This window comes from Gasterosteus aculeatus, chromosome X, assembly GCF_964276395.1.
Source record: "Gasterosteus aculeatus chromosome X, fGasAcu3.hap1.1, whole genome shotgun sequence".
Classification (NCBI taxonomy): domain Eukaryota; kingdom Metazoa; phylum Chordata; class Actinopteri; order Perciformes; family Gasterosteidae; genus Gasterosteus; species Gasterosteus aculeatus.
This window is the reverse complement of record NC_135698.1, coordinates 10,781,013-10,799,634: the sequence shown is the minus strand read 5'-3', so window position 1 is coordinate 10,799,634 and position 18,622 is coordinate 10,781,013. Positions and strand designations below refer to the sequence as shown.

At 48.2% G+C, this 18,622-nt stretch overlaps 2 protein-coding genes across 4 annotated transcripts in view; one reads left to right on the top strand and one right to left on the bottom strand.

Annotated features, from left to right (window-relative positions):
- Positions 1-5,773, bottom strand: part of itpr2 (inositol 1,4,5-trisphosphate receptor, type 2) — a 42,292-nt gene extending 36,519 nt beyond the window's left edge. The window contains exons 1-5 of one of the 2 annotated variants that reach the window (XM_040162322.2): positions 5,392-5,773; positions 1,913-1,983; positions 1,527-1,645; positions 1,343-1,429; positions 547-705 (exon numbers count right to left, since the gene is read on the bottom strand). In XM_040162322.2, coding sequence (XP_040018256.2) covers positions 547-705; positions 1,343-1,429; positions 1,527-1,645; positions 1,913-1,983; positions 5,392-5,483 — 528 coding nt within the window. In that variant the 5' untranslated portion in view covers positions 5,484-5,773. Of the gene's footprint in view, positions 1-546; positions 706-1,342; positions 1,430-1,526; positions 1,646-1,912; positions 1,985-3,587; positions 3,600-5,391 lie in introns of those variants that run through there. The other variant, XM_078082716.1, reaches the window with a different exon arrangement.
- A 1,930-nt stretch (positions 5,774-7,703) lies between these two features.
- Positions 7,704-18,316, top strand: plekhg7 (pleckstrin homology domain containing, family G (with RhoGef domain) member 7). 2 transcript variants are annotated; one of them, XM_078082723.1, is made up of 17 exons: positions 7,704-7,920; positions 8,323-9,064; positions 9,902-9,924; positions 11,952-12,070; positions 12,653-12,693; positions 12,977-13,078; positions 13,481-13,630; positions 13,895-13,990; positions 14,611-14,709; positions 15,505-15,618; positions 15,782-15,956; positions 16,698-16,813; positions 16,903-16,990; positions 17,076-17,155; positions 17,263-17,416; positions 17,533-17,630; positions 18,095-18,316. In XM_078082723.1, exons 2-17 carry the CDS (start codon positions 8,432-8,434, stop codon positions 18,197-18,199), a joined length of 2,193 nt encoding a protein of 730 aa, XP_077938849.1. In that variant the 5' UTR covers positions 7,704-7,920; positions 8,323-8,431; the 3' UTR covers positions 18,200-18,316. The 2 variants fall into 2 exon arrangements, with proteins under 2 accessions (XP_077938849.1, XP_077938850.1); XM_078082724.1 differs by having other exon boundaries at positions 7,732-7,920; positions 11,952-12,055.
- Positions 18,317-18,622: the final 306 nt, after the last annotated feature.

The following is an 18,622-nucleotide window of genomic DNA, read 5'->3' as shown; positions in this document are numbered from 1 at the left end:
GAGAGAGTGATTGAGTTGCACACGGCAAACCGGTTTATTCATATCGTGGTGAGCGAACATGAATAAAGCATACCGATATGTTGTGACTGAAGGTACACTGCCGGTCACTGTATCATTATCATCAATGGACGTTGCTCTGGACTCTACACAAGATGTTTTCCAGTCACACGCAAACACACTGTGGCTCTAATTTAGAGAAGAGATAATATATAGAAAGTGAGGACCGACTGGATGCTTTTTTTTTTTAAATGGTCAAGCTAGAAGCCTAACATGCAACAGGAAGGCCGGTGAATCCATGCTTTTTATTTGAGATTCTGTGTCTGACCAAGAGATGCACAAACACCATGCACAACCAAGAGCAATACCTTCGACCATAGGACGCTAAAGCCAAAGGGGGGAGGAGACAAAAATCAGAAACGTTACTGGGACGAGACAGACAAACTGACACAGTAAATAGGAGGAAAAAGTCGGGGTTATCTGCTGTACTTTTGAACCGAGAGGAACGTCGAACTGAGCGCGGTGTCTAAAATGTGCGGGCAGACCTACGTTATCTCCTTCGCTGCGGAGCTTCCAGAAAGGCTGAATGTAGAACCAGGAGCCCTCGTTCCCCGCCGAGTCCAAAGAAACCCGCATGGCGTTCTTCTCGAGCAGAGCAGGGAGACGCTTGTTCACCGTCAGGTATTTGTTGCTCTTAATGTGCAGGAGCTGAGACAGAAGACGCGTGGTGGTTAAACTCAGAAAGTACGCTGGTGGAGGAAGTACTCAGGCGTTTGTAGAACTTAAGTTCAGGCATTGTTGATCTAACATTAAAAAGGAAAAGAAATCATGAAACCATACTTGATGCAGTTAATTGGCCCTGGATTCGTCTGTTGATTATTTCCTCAATTTAAATCGATTCTTTGGTATGTGAAAACATCCCATCCCAATTGTCCACCACCGTGCGAGAAGATAAACATTTTATGAAAAAGCAGGTTTATTGCCTGGATTTAAAAGGAGCTGATCGGGTATTTCTATTGGGTATAGAAGTTTGTGCATCACGAAACACGTTTTCCCAAAACCATTTAACCATCAAGAGCTAAAATCATAGCATTGTTGCCCAAACACTGCCTATTGAAAGAGGCCTGCCTGTGCCTGAGGGAACAACGCAGGTCGCGCTGAACGCCTTTTGAAACAGATGTCAAATTTGCTTTTGTTTAACCTGTAAAACCAGTTTAGCCATGAGCGAAACCAAAAACTGATCTTGTGGCCCATTTCTGTGTGACCTGAGCCATGGGTAACAAAACGAACACAAACAAAAAGACAAGCGGAGCCCCACAGCGTTTGCGGAGGACGGGGGCTGTACCTGGATGACGTTACTGTATTTCACAACTTCCCCGAGGAGCTTCTTGTTCTCCGACTCGTTCTGCTTCATCTCCAGTTCTGCTGCATCCTGAGTAACGAGACACAGATTCACTGAAGCGTTGGGGCTCAAATGAACATGGCGATCTAGAAGACAATTGCGATTTTTTTTTAATGAAAGGCTCTACCTGTAACTTCTTGAAAAGGTCTCCCTGCGTGTTGTTGTGCCCTTGTTTTCCCTGTTTGGCCTTCCAGAATTGCTTCTGGGCCGAGTACCTGTTCATGGGACACACCTTGAAGAGGCAGTCTGGAGGAGAAGGAGGACGACAGGCGTTCAGGAGTCACTCTGTGAGCCAAGTTAAGTGCCACTTATGAGTCTAAATGTGGGGAAACAGCCCTTTTTTGAGGTGACTGGTGCTTCACCCACCGGAACCTGTGGCGTCATTTAAAAAAACGTACAAGTTTGTCTAAAACCACAATATTGTGTGAAACAACAGAGCCACAATCAACCTTGAGCGAGAGAGAGAGAGAGAGAAACCTCGAACCAGTGTGACAAGTACATTTCCACACAAACCTCTGAACTTTTTGGGTGGGTTGGCCAGGTTTCCAGCTTCAGGCTGGACCACACACCTGTCATCGACAAGCCTGCAGAGGAGAGGACAAGTCAATCAATCACGTCCTCATAATTGAACGTTTATCCAATAAAAATTTTTTTAAAAAAGGCGTACGTAATACAATGTGGTCTAATTGCGGGATCATTCAAATGCAAGAGACACAAAGCAGATTACAATAGAAACGAATCCTTTGAATCCGTGGCTCCGTTTATCATGCACCTCCACAGCGCTTCAGAACCGTCGCTGTGAACACTGCTGGCCGGAGCTCGTCTAGTTTAACCTCGCTCTGATCTCTGAGGCTCTAATTAGAATTAGAATCCAGGCCGAGATGATGTCCAGGTTTCCGTGGGCTTCTGCGTAGCGCAGAGTGAAAATTGGTGGGTAGAGAATTACCCGATTATACATAGAAGATTAGAGCGCAGCTTCTATAGCTCTTCTGTGGGGGGTTGATTGAAGGGCTGTCACTCACTTAGTAATTGAGTATATGGTACGGCACTTATTATGTGCTAGTTACACAAACGCCATGTTTCAGTCACAATGTCAGTGATGCACAGCAGGTCAGTATTACTCACACAATAGATGGAAATTCAGTTGAATAGAAGAAACTGAGAAAAAAAACAATTAGTTCTTTACTTTGTGCGTCTCAAATGTAGTTATAGACTGCGGCGGTAAAGTCCTCCATTGGCTTTGCACACATGCGAAAATGTAATTGTTCAAAAATGATTAGAACTGAAGTTACACCTGCCTTCATTTAGGCGAATCCTTTTCCAGGAAATGCGTCCATTTAAGAAAGCAATTGTGAGATGATCTAGTTTAAGTAGACTTTAGCCGAGATGTAGTTTTAAGCCAGTTCTCTGCAGTCAAAGGGTCCCACAGGTCACGTGGTTTGAGGAAGCGCCCGTGTGTGCCGTTGTTGGACACGGAGTGTTGGTCGGTCACAGATGGCTGAACACCAGAGAAAAGATGCGACTGGAATCTATTTTACGCCAGCCATGAATTTCTATATCAAAGCCTCCACATCACCCCATTCATCCCCGTTAGAACCAATGGGCGAGGTGAACAAGCAGCTCCATTCATCCTGGCCGCCGGGGCGAAAACAACAGATTCGTGCAAAAGGCCGGCTGAAGTGAGCGGAGGACTTTCCTTCGTGCCACGGAACCCGATAGGTGTCAGCGATCCACTGGCCGTGTACCGTTTCCTCCCACTCTGCATCAGTCACATCTAAATGAGACACAATAGAGCCCAACGGGAAGCAGAGGCGAGTGCTAAACGGCTAAACAGGAAGGCTCTCCGGAAAAGTCACTCAAGCTCATGAATAGGTGACTTTTAAGTCGGCGGAGAAACTGCTTCAGACAGGCCGACTCCCTCAGCGCCGGTGCTAACAGTTTACTGTGTAACCGAGTTAAACATGAACCAATGATACCACGCCGGACACGGACGAGCTAATTTTAGCTCTGGGACAACAGAGAACATTCAGCATGTAATACACAGAAAACAGCAGGTAATGCAGAACAAGGTGTACTTTTGCGGTTGATTGTTTTCTAATTGAAAGAACGAATCAACCGCGAAGTGACTCATCTGCAAGAAAAACTAAGTAACTAACTAACTAAATAAACGACGCATGTTTTTGCACATCCAAAGTGCTGATGAAGCAGTGTGGTGATCGGAGTGACGTAATCCCTCATTAAATTCACCCGGAGGTCATTTAACTTCTCATGAAAAGATTGTAGAAAAGTCAACAGTGAATAAAAAAAGGACACAGAAGACTTTGTCCTATAAACATATATCTCACACACACACACACACACACACACACACACACACACACACACACACACACACACACACACACACGAGGTGGATAGGTTGAGGACTATGAAACCAAAAGATGTCATTCCTCTCCAAAAAGGATCCTTTCCGATAGTTATGATTTGCCAAAGAAATTCATGTGGTCGAGGTCGCCAATGGTTCCGGATCAGTGAAATGACCTGATAGGGCCTTTAAAAAAAAAAAAGGTCACTTTTGGCATTTGAGTGTTTGCAATGTTAGACGTGACGTGCACATAGAACCTGCAGATCTATCGTTATCCAAAACAAACAAGGGCACGAGCTGCACGTGGGGCCGGGGTCCTATTGTGCTCAGGGAGGCTGCTGCAGGATCTCTCGCTGCCGCTCACGAAACACTGCGCTCTCCGGTCAAACTAACGAGTCATTGAAGCCCTGATAAGAGTCTCAATGCTGCTTTGCGTCACAACGACGAGAGCTGTGAGCAATCGGCGCTGTGCACCTTCGCAGCAGCGAGGAGCCTTACAGAAAGAGAAAGTGGGTCGCGTGTGTGCACTCCAGATAGCGAGCAGCCCAGGTGCTAACATGCTTTAGCTTAGCATTGTCTCCAAGACAGAAGGAGACATCCTGAGAAGTACTGTGGGATGAGCGGAGGAGGCGGGTGGGGGCACGACCTTTCCCCCCCACTCGCTCGCTCTGCAGGCGCCGAGGCCAGAGTGCACCTGGAAGCAGGGAGGTGTTTCCCTCCCGCTCAGGAGGAACTACAGCTCAAAAAAAGAAAAAAAAAGAACTGACGGTGGCATTTGTTGTTTTCTGCACTGCCGTGCGAGAGAACGGCGCCACGAAAAAGCAGTTTCCAGAACGCCTACACGCGGCCTCCAGTGGGGAGTCAGACCGACAGGCCGCGTCACACTTTAAAGCGACGGATGCAAGAGCCCCGTCAGGTTGAGAGGAAGCAGCCTCCCGCGTCACCAACTGAACATCTACTCGAAAACAGTAAAACATCTGGACATTTTATGAACAAGGGGAGGCCGTTTCTCCTTTCCCACAACTCACCTTGTGGGCCCTTTGGCGACCCACTGAGGGAGTTCTGACCCCCGGGTTGGTCACCGATGGCCTGGTGACTGTTGTCTCCCAAAATCCCTGCGTGGCCTAAACGTGACTGCTATACTATGATGGAAGAACTACAAGTAGTTTAAATCCAGCGGCATGAGATCTAGATAGATGGTCGGGGACAGAGTGCGGCGCTCTTGAGGGTCACTGACGTCACATGCAGACCAAACATCTGTAGAATGTCTCTAGGAGAGGGGGGGGGGGGGGAGGGCTGATTGCACAACATAGGGACCCATTCTTGTTCCGCCCGCGGGGGTGCGGGCCTCAGCAGGAGAGTTGCGCTACCGCTCGTCTACCTGTGAAACACGCGCTTTGCATTCCGGTTCCATCCGCGTAACCGTGAAGTAACACTCCCCCCCCTCCTCCCCCCCTCTCGTCCTCGTCGTCCTCTGGACTGCTCGGTTCCCCGGTGGACGTGTGACGACGATAAAGTGGCGTGAAGTGAGCAGGCGCTCCGCGGGGGGGGGGGGGGAGAGAGAGAGATGGTTGGGATCCACGCGACCAGCGACGTGCGTGAGGCGCGCACGAGGAAGTCAACTTACCCCAAAGTGCTGATGAAGCCGCTCACCGAGCCCTCCGCGCACAGAGACACGACGTCCCCGTTGTGGAGGAAGCTCGTCCTGTGCTCGGACATGTTCGCGGTGCGTGCGGGCGGGCGTCAGAAGCGTCCCCGCGTCTCCATTTAGAAACACTGCCACTTCTTCTGGTCGGGTGGGGGCGTGGCTGCGCGCGTCACGGCGTCTCCGGTCCAACTGCAGTCTTCGCGTTCCCTTCCATTCTCTGTAGATGAGTCCTTTGAGGGGTGGGTGAGGTAGGGGGGGAGAAACCGGTGTCGCTTGTTTTGTTTCTGTAGAAGAGGGCGCTGCGTTTCGGGACTTGTTGGACTTCTTCCTGTATGTCGGGCAGAGCGGAGGCTGATCTTCTCACCCACTTTCAGGGGGGGAGAGACTGCCGCTGCTGTCAGGGCCGCAATCACACAGCCACAAAAGACATCAAGGAAAAAATACACTTCCATGTACTTCCTGTTTGATAAAACAGACTCTTTTTGGGGGGGGGGTGTTGGTATGTTGCGCGTGAATGTCACGATTTCTCAGCGGTGACTTTCACTTTGTTTGGGTGAAAGTCTTTAGCACAGTCAGCACAACGGAAGTCGACGCGGGTCAAACTGGAGGTCGCTTTTTCAGTTTTCAAGTGTGACGCGGTCCCGATCTGTTCACTTGCCTCAAAGTCGACCAGCAGCCGACCTGTGTGTGTCGACACTGCGTGCTGGACGTGGAACGTGTTCAATGTACACAGGCCAACTGTGAAATGGACTGCTATCAAAATAATTCAAATTGCATACATTTTTGAAACTGGGTCAGTTTTAATTGCTTGGTTGCATCGATGTATCTACATTCCTTTAGAAGACAAAGTGCCACTCTGGGAAAATCAGGACGTTCTGGTGGACTGTTTCAAAATAAAAGCCTCTCAAAATTATCATTCATGAGACAGCTTCTGGTCAGAACCCTCTTTTTAGATCAGATGTGTGAAATGGTCCATAGTTACATAATGATTTCACTTCAGATTAATAGTGAAATTATTATACTATACTACTATAATTATACTGTGATATGAATGAAATATGTTGAACAATATAGAAAGCGCCCGTATTATTGTTGTGGAACATTTTGTTAAATAAAATAATTAATGACAAAATATTGCTGAAGGGAAACAGCTTTTCAATTGAGGTGTGAATATCAGTGTTCTCTCTTTTTTATAGTCACAGTAGTTTCTAGCATGAGATAAAAACGTTCACACGTATTTATTCATGCTGAATGCATAAGTAAAATTGTACAGTTTGCAGTTACTTGGGTATGTTATGTTGATTTTATTTTTAATCCACTACATGTTTCAGAATGCTGTAGCTCAGATTTGCACACACACACCATTCGAGATGAGCTTATTGAATACAATGCCTAAATCAGTAGTTTCCACCCTTATTCTCAGTGGGCCCTCAAAGAATTATCAATTCATTTTGAGTGTTCTGTGTTTCCCAAAAGAAACGTTTACCCTCCAAACTTGTCGTTTCAACCGATATATCTCAAAGAGGTGAAATGTCAAATAGTAACTCAAGATTGGACATCCAGCTAAAGATTAACTAATGTATTCTTTCCTCTTCATTTAAGCTTCTCCCAACCCCTCCGATTTGTCTCGTGATGCAAATGAAAATGCTGCGTAGACATCAATACATCAGTACTACAATATCATATACCAGGAACACTCTTCAGCAGTATTCATTTTTTACTTTTGGGTAGTTTGCAATACATATAGCAGATAATACTCATGTACTTTTACTTTTACCTTTTACGAAGGGTTTGAAAGTTGGTCACCAAAACATTTCTCATTTTTGCTGATGGACAAATGAAGAAACTGGGACATTTCCATGTAGGTATTATGCTACCTACATGTTGACACAGCAGGGGGCGCTAGAGATCAAGCCTCGTTCCACGACACGTCACAGTCTAATCGGGATCAACGGGTAACTCTTAACGTTGTGCTTGTGGTAAACACAAACAAATGCACCGGTAAATGTTATTTCATGTACCTGCGACTGGTCCCTCGGTCATATTCTCAGTGACACATTATAGATGTTATTCCAATTATCACTGTTGCATTGATAGATTTCAGAAACTATAAACCGTGACCAAAAAAATACAATGACCTGAAAAGTCAAATAGACAAACTAGGAACAAAGGTATTTTAAACTCTGTGGAACAGATGCAATTGCTCACACTGTTTTGTAAAGTCCAGATATATAACGTTAGAGAGAGAGAGAGAGAGAGAGAGCGAGGGGGGAGAGAGAGGGGGGGGGAGGGAGGGCAGTGATGTTCCCGTGCAGTCAGTGGACCGCATCGCGCCGACCTGTTCGTTTCCTCGCTCACGTCTTTTGAGAGTAAACTGCACACTTCTCCTTCATCATCAGTGGGTCTCTCTCTCTCTCTCTCCCTCTCTCTCTCTCTCCCACCCCCTCCCTCCCCCGTTACACTCCACTTCCCCGCCGCGGTCCGGGTCCTCGCGGGTGTCCGGTGCAGGTGAGTGTGGTTACCGCGCTTCTCTCCCGCAGGTGAACGACACTTCCTCGCGCTAGTCGTCGTGTCGTTGACCCGTTATTAGTCACCTCGCCGGGGTCTTCCGTAAAAGAGACAATCGATACGTCGGCGTAGACACAGTGGGAAGGACTTCTCCTCTCTGAGATGTGTCTGTCACACGGCGCTGCTTTGCCACCATCCACACTGTGTAAAACGTTAGACGTGTCAATGGATCCTAAACGGTGTGCTTCAGCTTTTTAAGGTCTACTGCCAACTGAGCATTTTCCACCCAAGCTCAAATCCCCTTTTCAGAAGATTAAGGGGCAAGCTGGTCCCAGTCTTCCTTCCTCTTTTTGTACGCTGATGTATTGTGGAGTACTGACAACGTTTCTACCCCCCCTTTAGAAGCTGGGGAGGTGAACGGGGCTGGAATGCAACGGGATTACAACCTGACCTCAACTCGGCCCGCCGGACCGCGCGTTTGCTGCCGCCCCGCCATGCCTGTGAGGTTATAATGTCTTCGCTGCAGCACGTTATTCTACAGGAAAAGGACCAGGACGTTGAGAAGAAGTTGGACTGGAGTTACATCGAGTGGGCCGAAAATGAAGTCGTCCCCACCGGTGTGGCGAACGCGGAGACGCAGACGGACCGGGGCCCATTTCAGCACAAGGAGTGTCAGACCAGCAACCCGGTCATAATGCACATAGACCTCACGCGGACGCACTCCAAGCTGAGACATTTGTCCCTGGGGGACACCGACGCACTGGTGGCCCCCTTCGTCCAGTTTGACCGGCAGGCCCCGGCCCGTATCTCCACGTCCCCCACCTTGAGGAGAATGAGGAGCACCAGACGTCCCGCGATGGACAATCGGGATCTCGTCATGATGGGCGTCACTCCGGAGGAGCCTTCCTGCGGGAGCGCTGCGTCCCCAACGAAGACCCCGTCCCCGGCACACCGGGTGAAGTCTCCTCTCGCGGCGAGCCCCCTCTCCTATGGAGAGATCTGTCCCGATCATCAGCCCGTCTCCTCGTCCGGCCGACAGAGGACCCCGTCGCGGAGATCAAAGACTTTCGACAACGGTATCACTTCCACGGGACAGGAATGTCACAGCGCTCATCCTGCGCTCACTGAGGACTTTGGATTTCAGGTGAGCTTTCAGCAGTTGTCCCGTGCTGTTATTTATTCATTGCATCTCTCAAAACCTCCGTCCACCTTCACCTCCATTCATGTGCTTCAGGCCCGGGTGAGTTTTTAAAAAAATTTTTTATTATTATCTGGAGCCCCGTGAACGAAATGGTTGCACATTCCTTTCCTTGGTGGAAGTCTCCTCTCGCTCATTCTGACCCTCACCTCCTGCGGCGCGGCCGCACAATGCCGGCTTTTGACAGCAGATGAATCGGCAGTTACGTGCACTGACAGCTCCGACCAAGCCCACGGCCCCGGAGAACCCTGGGAAGCGCTCTCCTCCGGGCCCCCCCACCCCCCTTCTCCTCCAACACCCCCTTATCCCCCCATTCACCGCAGCCAGCAGTCACCCAATAATGGAGGGGTCAGTGAGCGATAGGGAAAGATAAAGGGGCGATCTATTCATCAGCTATTCAACCGAGCGTTCATTCTCAATTTGAGAAGCGCGGCATTCTCCTCGCACGTCACGAGGCGACCACTTAAAAACGCCGGTTCAAATCTGAAACGTCCCCGGAAAGCGACACGGCGGTGTGGTCATAGCAGCAGGAGGTGATTGATGCTGCTTGATGCCGAGGGCACGGCGCTCGTGTGGCGTGTTATTATAGCTGCAGCTTCGGAAACCTGATAGCCACACAGAGATGAAAATACATGAATGTGTACAATTATCTGAAGTGGTTTTGAGGTTTTCATTCTCCAGTAGTCGTTGATCATCCCGGTGCATTGACTGTAGTTCATGTTTTGTGCACATTTTGCTTCAAGTTTGCTATTCACTGATGCCGTGTTTTTTTCTTTTTCGCAGGAGAACGAGCATTGTCTTAATAGGTAGGTGCACCTTGGACTGTCTGCAGCTTGTGTGTGTGTGTGTGTGTGTGTGTGCTCACCCCGTCATCAGAGGCTCGCAGCAACCCTCCACTCTCAAGTTTGCGAGAGCATGTTTGCCTTTCAGCAACGTGGCCCCAAAACATTTACTGTAACTGATAAGCTTTCGTTCCTTTTTGTTGTCAATGCATCTCTTATTTCCGCCTTTGCCCACAGCAGCTCCTGTCAGCCAGATATCTGTGTCAAAGCCCTTTGTCGACGCGGACATTTGTGGCCACTGCGCGGAGCACCGTGGGTGCCGTGCGTTCCCTGCTCTCGGGACGCTGCGATTGGACCTTTTTGGTTTGAGGGAGCCATTGTTCATTCATTGTCATTCAGGTCTTTGTTAATGGAGCATAAGCCTGCTGAGGTTTTGAGAGTCCCATGGTCATGTATGGACTAGACAAACCCTCATTAGGGCTGTTTTCTCCTACCGCCACCCACACCCCATGCGAAATGGGGTCCCGGGGCTCTTCCCCTCACTGGATAATTAGGCAGCTATTGTCCCTACAATTGCACCCTGGCACCGTGCCTCTCCCAGCGACTGGGCCCTGCCAGCCTTTGGTTGGGGCCCCTTTGTTTTTCAGGGGGGCATCGTGATTATTTCTCTTGTTGTGCCGCGGGAACAAAACGTGCATAAGCGCTGTCGGTGGCAGAGAGGCTGACGCGGGGAACTCGGCCTGAGCCTGATGCCACCGTGACGTGAGGATTGTGCGGAATGAGCCGCGAGGACGCGCTGACCCGGTTTGGAGGAGTATACAGTGATCAGGTGGACTATTGTCTGCCAGCCCATACGTTGAGGCGAAGGGCCGTATCGGTTTACCTTTGCACGTATTCCTGTTCAGTGGCATCCTCGGGGCGTACGGGGGGGTTCGGCCCTGCACGGGCTCCTGTTGTGCGTTTGCTTCTGGTGTCAGCGGGGCAGCACAAACAGGGATGTTATGGGCAGTAAGAGGGAGTTATTCAAAAGAGGATATGCAGATGTAACACATGACTGCAGACAGAAACAAACCCGTACCAGCTTCTGTTCACTTTGCTTGTACTTCCGCTCCACTCCAACCCCATGTAATGAGGATGTGTTAACATTCCTCAAGTGGATGTGTCATTATTTCCCCTTTGTCAGATCATTTTAAATCTTAATACTTCTGCACTCCATTGACAGTTTTTTTTTTAACTTAGGCGATGTCCTGAGAAGGTTTAGAAGTCAAACCGCAGCTCGCTGACCGGCGGTCAGCTGAGATTCCGTGTGTGTTATTCCCGTTGACTGCGGCCACGGCGAACGATTGGAGACGTCCCGTTGGCACCGGGCGCAGTTTGGATTGTGATTGTTGGGAGTCAGACAATCCCGTTTGACTACATTTAGAATCGTTTCACTCGCGTAATAAATGTGGTGGTTATGCTGTTCCCAAGACAATTAGTCGGCACGTTAGATATCAGCCACACATTAACAGCATCGTTCATCTACGTGTTATTGGGTCTGTGAGTTTGAATTCCAGCCCTTGCAGGTCGATTTTGCTTTCAGCAGTAATCTTGAAGGTTCAACGGCAGCAGCGGATGAGACAAAGCACTTGAGCTCTGCCTGAGGCTGAAAAGCAGGCCTGCGTTGTTCCAGCCCTGGACGTGCCTCGGTTACTAACCGCTTACCGACAGCTCGCCTCCTTCCACACAAATAGCATGATCCATTAATCAGCAGCTATCAACGCATTAGCCAGACACATAACACTTAATCGCCAGAATTTTCTGCACAATGCGGATGGTATTTCATCCCTTTAAAATGGCGTAAGGAATTTTGTTATTATCCTGTGGCTTTGCGCTAAGTCTATTCTCTTTGTGCTGTATAACATGTACAAAAGAATAACAGTGGTGCAAATGTCCAATGTCCAATGGTTTATAAATGTTGAGTAATACTATGAGTTTTTAAGCTTGGCGTGTTTGGCAACCAAAATAATAAGTGCCATCTAAAGACTGACACATGTTTACTGTTCCCTCAGGCTTCAGGAAAGGAGGCGGAGCTCCGTGGTGGTCAGCTTGCCCGGATTGGATGTTTCACCGGGAGACCTTTTTGTCTCCAATGGAGCAGCTGACAGATTAAATGGTTCAAACTTCTCTGGTAGATTTATTTAATGCACTATATATATATATATATTTATATATATATAAATATTGCAATGGTGTGGCGGATTTAACCAAGCCGCGTTTGGCAGTAGGCCGTCCTTTGCGTGTCATCACGGCCATCAGCGTCAGGATTTTATCAAGGAAGAGGAAGTTCACTAAAGAGTTCCCTTTGTTATTTCATTTTTTTACGATGCTTAAACTGTCTGGGTGTTGACCCTTGACCCCCTTGAAATCAAAGCACAAGTTACACTTAAATGTTTCTGTTTCTGCTTTCGTCAAGAGACTGTCATTCGTCAGAGAAAAAATGTCCTGCTAGAATTCATCGTTTTAATATAATTGCATATTCTGTGTGTGTCGGTGCTTCTGATGCAAAAGCCCATGTCACTCGCCACACATACGACAAATGTTCTCTTGCTTTATCCATAACTCAACCTCTCCACAAAAAGGAAAGTCCACCACGGTTGTGACCCCGAGACACTGTTTTGTTTGTTTGATTCTAATCCCATCCGTTGCACAGCGCAAATTCCTGCCGGGTCTTTTGTTCACAATCCTTTCTTTATGTTTATGATTTGTGCAGATACAAAGAAGTCAAAGTGGCCCTTCTCAAGGCGTGGAACGGTAAGTGCTTGTCCGCCGCTTGTTGTCTCAGTGATGTGCTTCTGGTTTTGTTTGGATGCACGATGTTGCATCAGCGGGCAGTTGGTTTGGACATTGTTCTCTGACCCACTTCCCAAAGCAGATTAATGCGGTTTCTTTTATCCCTTCGGCCTCGATCCGGCTTTTATAATTGGTCAACATTTGAAATGCAGAAAGAAAGAAGTTATTCAACACCGTCATACGGAAGGATGATTATAAAATGCCACTTTCCTAGTTAACTGTGTCTTTTCCCCTCATCTTTCAGACTAAAGGGAAGTCCCACACAGGCACAGCGTCAGATATTGAGAAATATCTCTCTTCGTCACAGATTCAAGACTGGAGAAACCCTGATCTTCAGAGGTACAAGGTGAGACACGAGCACTGCCAGCAGTCAAGCCCTGAACCACCCCAACTCTTTGTAATGTAAATCACCGCGTTGTTGGTTCCGTGCAGTGACTGCACAAGCAAGCAAAGACGGGGTTTGAACAAAGACATCTAGATTTCCTGTCCAAATAGATCTCAAGTGACTCGGAGGTAATATGATGGCGGTTTCAGGGAAGCTCCATCAAGCCATTAAGTTGTGAAAGAACCGGAATTTCTAGGCAGTTAGCGATCAGCGGGATCCTGCACAGGTGTATAAACAAACACTGACACATGTTTGAGTCACTCAAGGTGGGGCCAGGTACAGAACACATGTTCCACTCTTTTTTTAATAGTCTTCTTTTATGTTAAAACCTGAGCATGGACCCGTCCCTCTGTCTGCGTGCAGGACCTCTCTCTGGCCGAGTTCCTGCAGGACCAGTCTTCCCAGGTCGGCCCTGCCTCCGACCCGCAGGGGTTCAAGAGACAAGAGGCCATCTGGGAACTCTTCACCAGCGAGTGTGTTTACTTCCTGGATCAGCTCATGGTTCTCAAAGAGGTGACTGTCCAAAACAGAGACCAAACGCATACACACACACACACACACACACACACACACACACACACACACACACACACACACACACACACACACACAATGAATTCACCAAACCCAACGTCGGCATCTCATGGAATTCCTGCCGGTGTGGTTCATGTAAAAAAAAAACTCTTCGGGTTTTTCAAATTCTTTACAGTGTGGATAAAAAAATTCAATGCAGGCACAACCGATGAGCATATTCTGACATCTTTGGTGCCTTTTCAGGTGTTTTCAGCTACACTCACAAACCTGCAGGTGAGGCACTGCCTGGCTGATGTTGACTCCTGGAGACTGTTTGCAAACCTCAATGAGCTTTGCCTGGTGAGTCGTGATGCAAATAAGTAGCATGTGGACTGTTATTTTTAGGTGTGTTATGCAAAGAAGTACAAACTACAGCAGCCACCCAAGCATTAGTTACAATACCACCTGTTTGTTGCTGAAAGGTAGAAGTTAGACCGCAAACGTTAACTCCTAAAAAAAGGCCTCTACATAGGAAAAACGTACGTATTCATGAAAGCTTTATCTAGACTGGAAAGCCCCTGTTTCAAGGCAACCAGTGAGTGACAAACTGCATAAGGAGGAGGAATAATATTCGTATGTACTTCGATCTGAAACGATATTTTCATGCCCGACCTGCTTAATGTTCTTATCTGCTGGCAGAAGATGGAAACTGGGCCTCACAATATGTTTTCACTGGATAAGTCATCCACCACTTACTCACCATGTCTCTTACAGTATGCCTCTGAGTAGAGAGGTTTTGCGATGTGAAAATAAACTCACCGTAGTACTGAAGTGTATTGTGGTCTGTGACAGCCACATGACGGTTACTGGGAAAGCGGTTTCCATGGTGTCAGAGTTGTATTGTTTCTTTTCTTTTCTAAGAACAAAACAAAGGGTGTGACACGTTTGTTTTTTTTTAACGCTCCTAACAACTGCTTCAGGTGAGCTTTGGTTTCCTGAACAACCTCCTCCGCGCCATCAAGGACACGTTGGAGATTACGCACGGCGGCGGGTCCACTCTGCCCGAGCTGCTGAGCAAAGCAAGTGTCACACACACGGGGGGGAAACGCACACAATGACACCGACACACTGACTCTGCCCACAGACGGCACGCATTTATGTTGTAAATCTCCCTCGATAAGATTTGGAGACAAGGAAACACTTAAACAAACAAGATAAACCTGCCCTAATATAAGCTGAACCCATGTGCACAATATGCGAGAATCCAGAAATGCAAACAGTGTGTATTTTTAACAAACATAATATTATTATTATCATAAAATATAAATATAAAAATATATTTCAGAATTAAATATCAATGATAGGAAATCACACATCTGACCCCAGTCCCAGTTTAATATGTTATTATTTTCTCATAAATCGTTGTGCTTCAATGAAACCACGACTGTGGGAGAGTGGGGAGCGCGGTTGTCCTCCAATCAGAGGGTTGTCGGTTCGATCCCAGGCTCTGCTAACCCGCATGTCGATGTGTCCTTGGGCAAGACACTTAACCCAACGTTGCTCCTGTAGCTGCGACTAGTGTGTGAATGTTAGTTACTGATGGGCAGGTGTCACTGTGTGTGGTTCTCCTGTCATCAGTGTGTGAATGATGTCATGCAGTGTTAAAGCGCTTTGAGTGGTCAGAAGACTAGAAAAGCGCTATGCAGACCATTTACCATTTACTTGAATAACGCATCACACGAAGCGGCTGCCGAGTGTATTTTCTGCACAGGATGATCTTTGTGCCTTTTTTATGATCTGTTTATCTGCTTCTTAATAGCTGATGTGACCAGGCAGTCTGCTTCCTGATGTTTGTCTTGTATATCTGTTGGCAGGCTTTCCAGGAGAGCTTATGTCACTGCCTGCAGAAGTACTGCCTCAACTACTCCACCGCGCTGCTTTATCTGGACAGCCTGAAGCCCAGAGAGGACTTTGGATCCTACGTGAAGGTACCGGGGGCAGCGAATCAGCGTGTGCGCGTGTCGGGACGCCTGACACGTGAACTAGTTCGGCGCCAACGCCGTGACCTTTAGCCCTCTGACGTTCTTCTTGGTCTCGCCTACAGCCCTCCGCTCACCCTGTCTTTTTCCCCCTTCCTCCCCCTTTCCCAAGTGGTGTGAGAGGAACGAACAGTGCCGGAGGCTGCAGCTGCGCGACCTGTTGGTGGCGCCGTTGCAGAGGCTCACCCGATACCCTCTGTTGTTGCGTAACATCGCAAAGAGATGCCCGAGGGAGGACGAGGCCGCGGGCCTGCAGGTCATAACGGAGCAGGTGGACACATCTATATGTGAGAACCCCGATCGACCGGTTATTCATCAAACGCACCACTACAAACTCCGTATTTACACATAACAGGCATGTTATTTAGCGCCTGAGCCTTTCAGCTCTGCCTCATCAGCAGGCCGTCATTGACAGTGAGCACAGTGCAGGGTGGGGAGGGGGGGGGGGTGACGACGGTCGGACATTGCTCTGAGCCGGCAGTCGTGTCATTCGCCTGAGTGCGTTTCATCACCAGGGGGTCTCTGGGAAGATACATAAGGTAGTGTGTAGTTTCCGTGTGTCAAACGTTCTTCAAAGGCCGCCTCCGCCTGCAGACCTGCGGCGGTTTTAGTCTGTGAGCGAATGGACCGGCTGTGGGAATCGGGCTGCAGCGCCGCGCCTCGCTTGCGTTTTGTCGGATTAAACAAATAACCAAAGAAAGAGGAACCTTTGTACAACCGTTAAAAAAAAGAAAAGGCCGACAGAGCGGCGCAGGTGAATAGTGTAAACCTCGGCGAGGGCGTGTAGGGCAATGTCCTCTGCGTGTGGGAGGTCTGGCCTGTAAAAGCTGGGGAGTGGGGTAATCTCTCACCACACGTTTACGCCCATGTTCACAGGCAGCCAACAAGTACCACTTTATCTTCATCAATTCATCTGACGTAAATAAAAATATTATTTAGTTGTTGTTGTTGAATCATGTTGTGACTTAACTACATCATTATTTTAGTTTCTGTCTATCTTGGTAGTGAGGACGCCTCTCTTCTTCCAGGTGATCTGGAGGGAAAGGTGAAGTGGCTGGACAACTACCAGAAGGTGAAACAGCTGAGAGACGCCTTGGTGTGGCTGCCTGTGTGGGAGAGGGACAAGCGGGCCTTCGTCCCCGAGGTCGGTCTGCTCGTCTGTGTGTGTGTGTTCATATCCGTGCATGTTTGTGTCTGCGAGAGCTCTCACCTGACTGACCGCTTCCCTTTCAGAATCTGAAGCATTTGTTGAAAGCGGTGACTCTGGAGAATCTCATCTCTCACAGAAGTCTGCTGCATGAAGGGAAAGTGATGCTCTCAGGTATGTGCAGCTCCCACACACACGCATCTCACACGCTCAGTGCTCCGGCTACACTAAAACCTCCCCTCCTCCTTCTGTGGTCCAGAGAACACAAAGCTGATCGACGTTTACCTGTTCCTGTTTGACGAATTCCTGCTGATCACAAAGATAAAGAGAAACAAGAAGGTGTGTCACTCCGTCGTCGGGTTCTCAGTCCGACTTGGACCGAGGAGTTTGTGCGTGAGGCCGCGCGGGAGCTTCTAACCCCCGTTCTCACTGTGCCCTGTGTGTAGCGCTCCATCGGCCCAGAACAGAATCCTCTCAGGATGCCACAGAACCTGGAGCTGGATCAGCTCCTGAAGGACGGATGCACCTTCGTGGTGCTGGACCAGCCCGTCTCCCTGGACCGAATCCAGCTCAAGAACATCGATCAGCTCAATGCTTCGGGTAACGTGGCCGTCCCTCCCGTTCATTCCCTTTGGCCCGGAGCATTAATGATATCCACCTCCTCCTCCTCTCTGTCGATGGATCAGTGTGTAAGTTGTTAATGCTTCTTTTTGTAGCGTCGGGGCTGCCTCATTCTTTCATCATCATGCACCAGAACCGCTACCAGCAGTGCATCGGCGCATTCATCCTGCAAGCTGCGTCAGAGGCCGCCAAGGTGCATCAATTCTCTGAAGTCCTGCGGGAGCCGGCAGCACGCCGACTAGCACGCAGATGTGCTTCGTCTTCTATTCACTTTGTTAATTATCTCCAAACACGTGGGCTTTTTGTAAAGTAAAACATTACTCTGGGAAGCCAAAAGTACAGTTTTAAGTCTGTTCGGCTTAGTTCAACTAAACCCACTAATCACTGACATTGATGATTTTAGTTAGTGTTTTACTTTGTACATAACGGGTTACTTCAGACATGCATATTGGAGATAATTTACACTACTACTACATTTCTGAAGTTGTGTTGTCCTTGCTGTAAATGGAGAACAGTTTATATCATTTTACACGTAAGGGTCTACTTTCTTGGATTGCCTGCTTCTATTCACATAACAAATTTAAAAAAACAACTAACTTCTGGGTAATGAACTTGATATTTCTGTTTGTGAAAACCTTTCTGTGCGTCTTTCTACAGCGAGCGTGGATGTCGACGATAGAGGGCGCCGTCACGGCGCTGCTGGCCTCCCCGCAGCCTCGGGTCAAGAGCTCCTCCCTGTGGCTGGAGTCCTCGCAGATATGAAGAGAGAAAAGCAGCAGGAGCCGTCGGAAATGTCTCCCGACGCCTTGTAAATAAAGTGCACTGCCATCGTTCGTCAGCCGCTGCAATAGAGCTCAATAAATGTCTCATCAAGTCAAAGCTGTTCTCCGGTGTTTTCTTTTAGAACACATTCATTCTGATATCAGATTCACTTTTCAAAAGGCATTTCACCTTGATATCAACTAGCTGATTTGAGCTCTTCATAAGCTTTTCAGCGGCAGGAGGAGCTTGGTCAGTAGCGCTACAGCACAAATTGTGCCAGAAGTGGTAACATTTTTAATTTGAACATTAATAATCCAATGACAAGTAGTCATGATCATCTGACTACTATTAAGCTGACTTGATGGTTCGCAAGGTAAGATTGTTTGGTCAACTAATGCTGCCAAGGCCAAGAATGAACTTCAC

Bases quoted from the DNA above. Each gene is read 5' to 3' on its own strand.
- plekhg7 (XM_078082723.1), top strand. From the start codon at position 8,432: ATGTCTTCGCTGCAGCACGTTATTCTACAGGAAAAGGACCAGGACGTT. The intron at 12,071-12,652 runs GTAGATTTATTT...TGATTTGTGCAG, and splicing joins AAATGGTTCAAACTTCTCTG to ATACAAAGAAGTCAAAGTGG. The intron at 12,694-12,976 runs GTAAGTGCTTGT...CTCATCTTTCAG, and splicing joins CCTTCTCAAGGCGTGGAACG to ACTAAAGGGAAGTCCCACAC.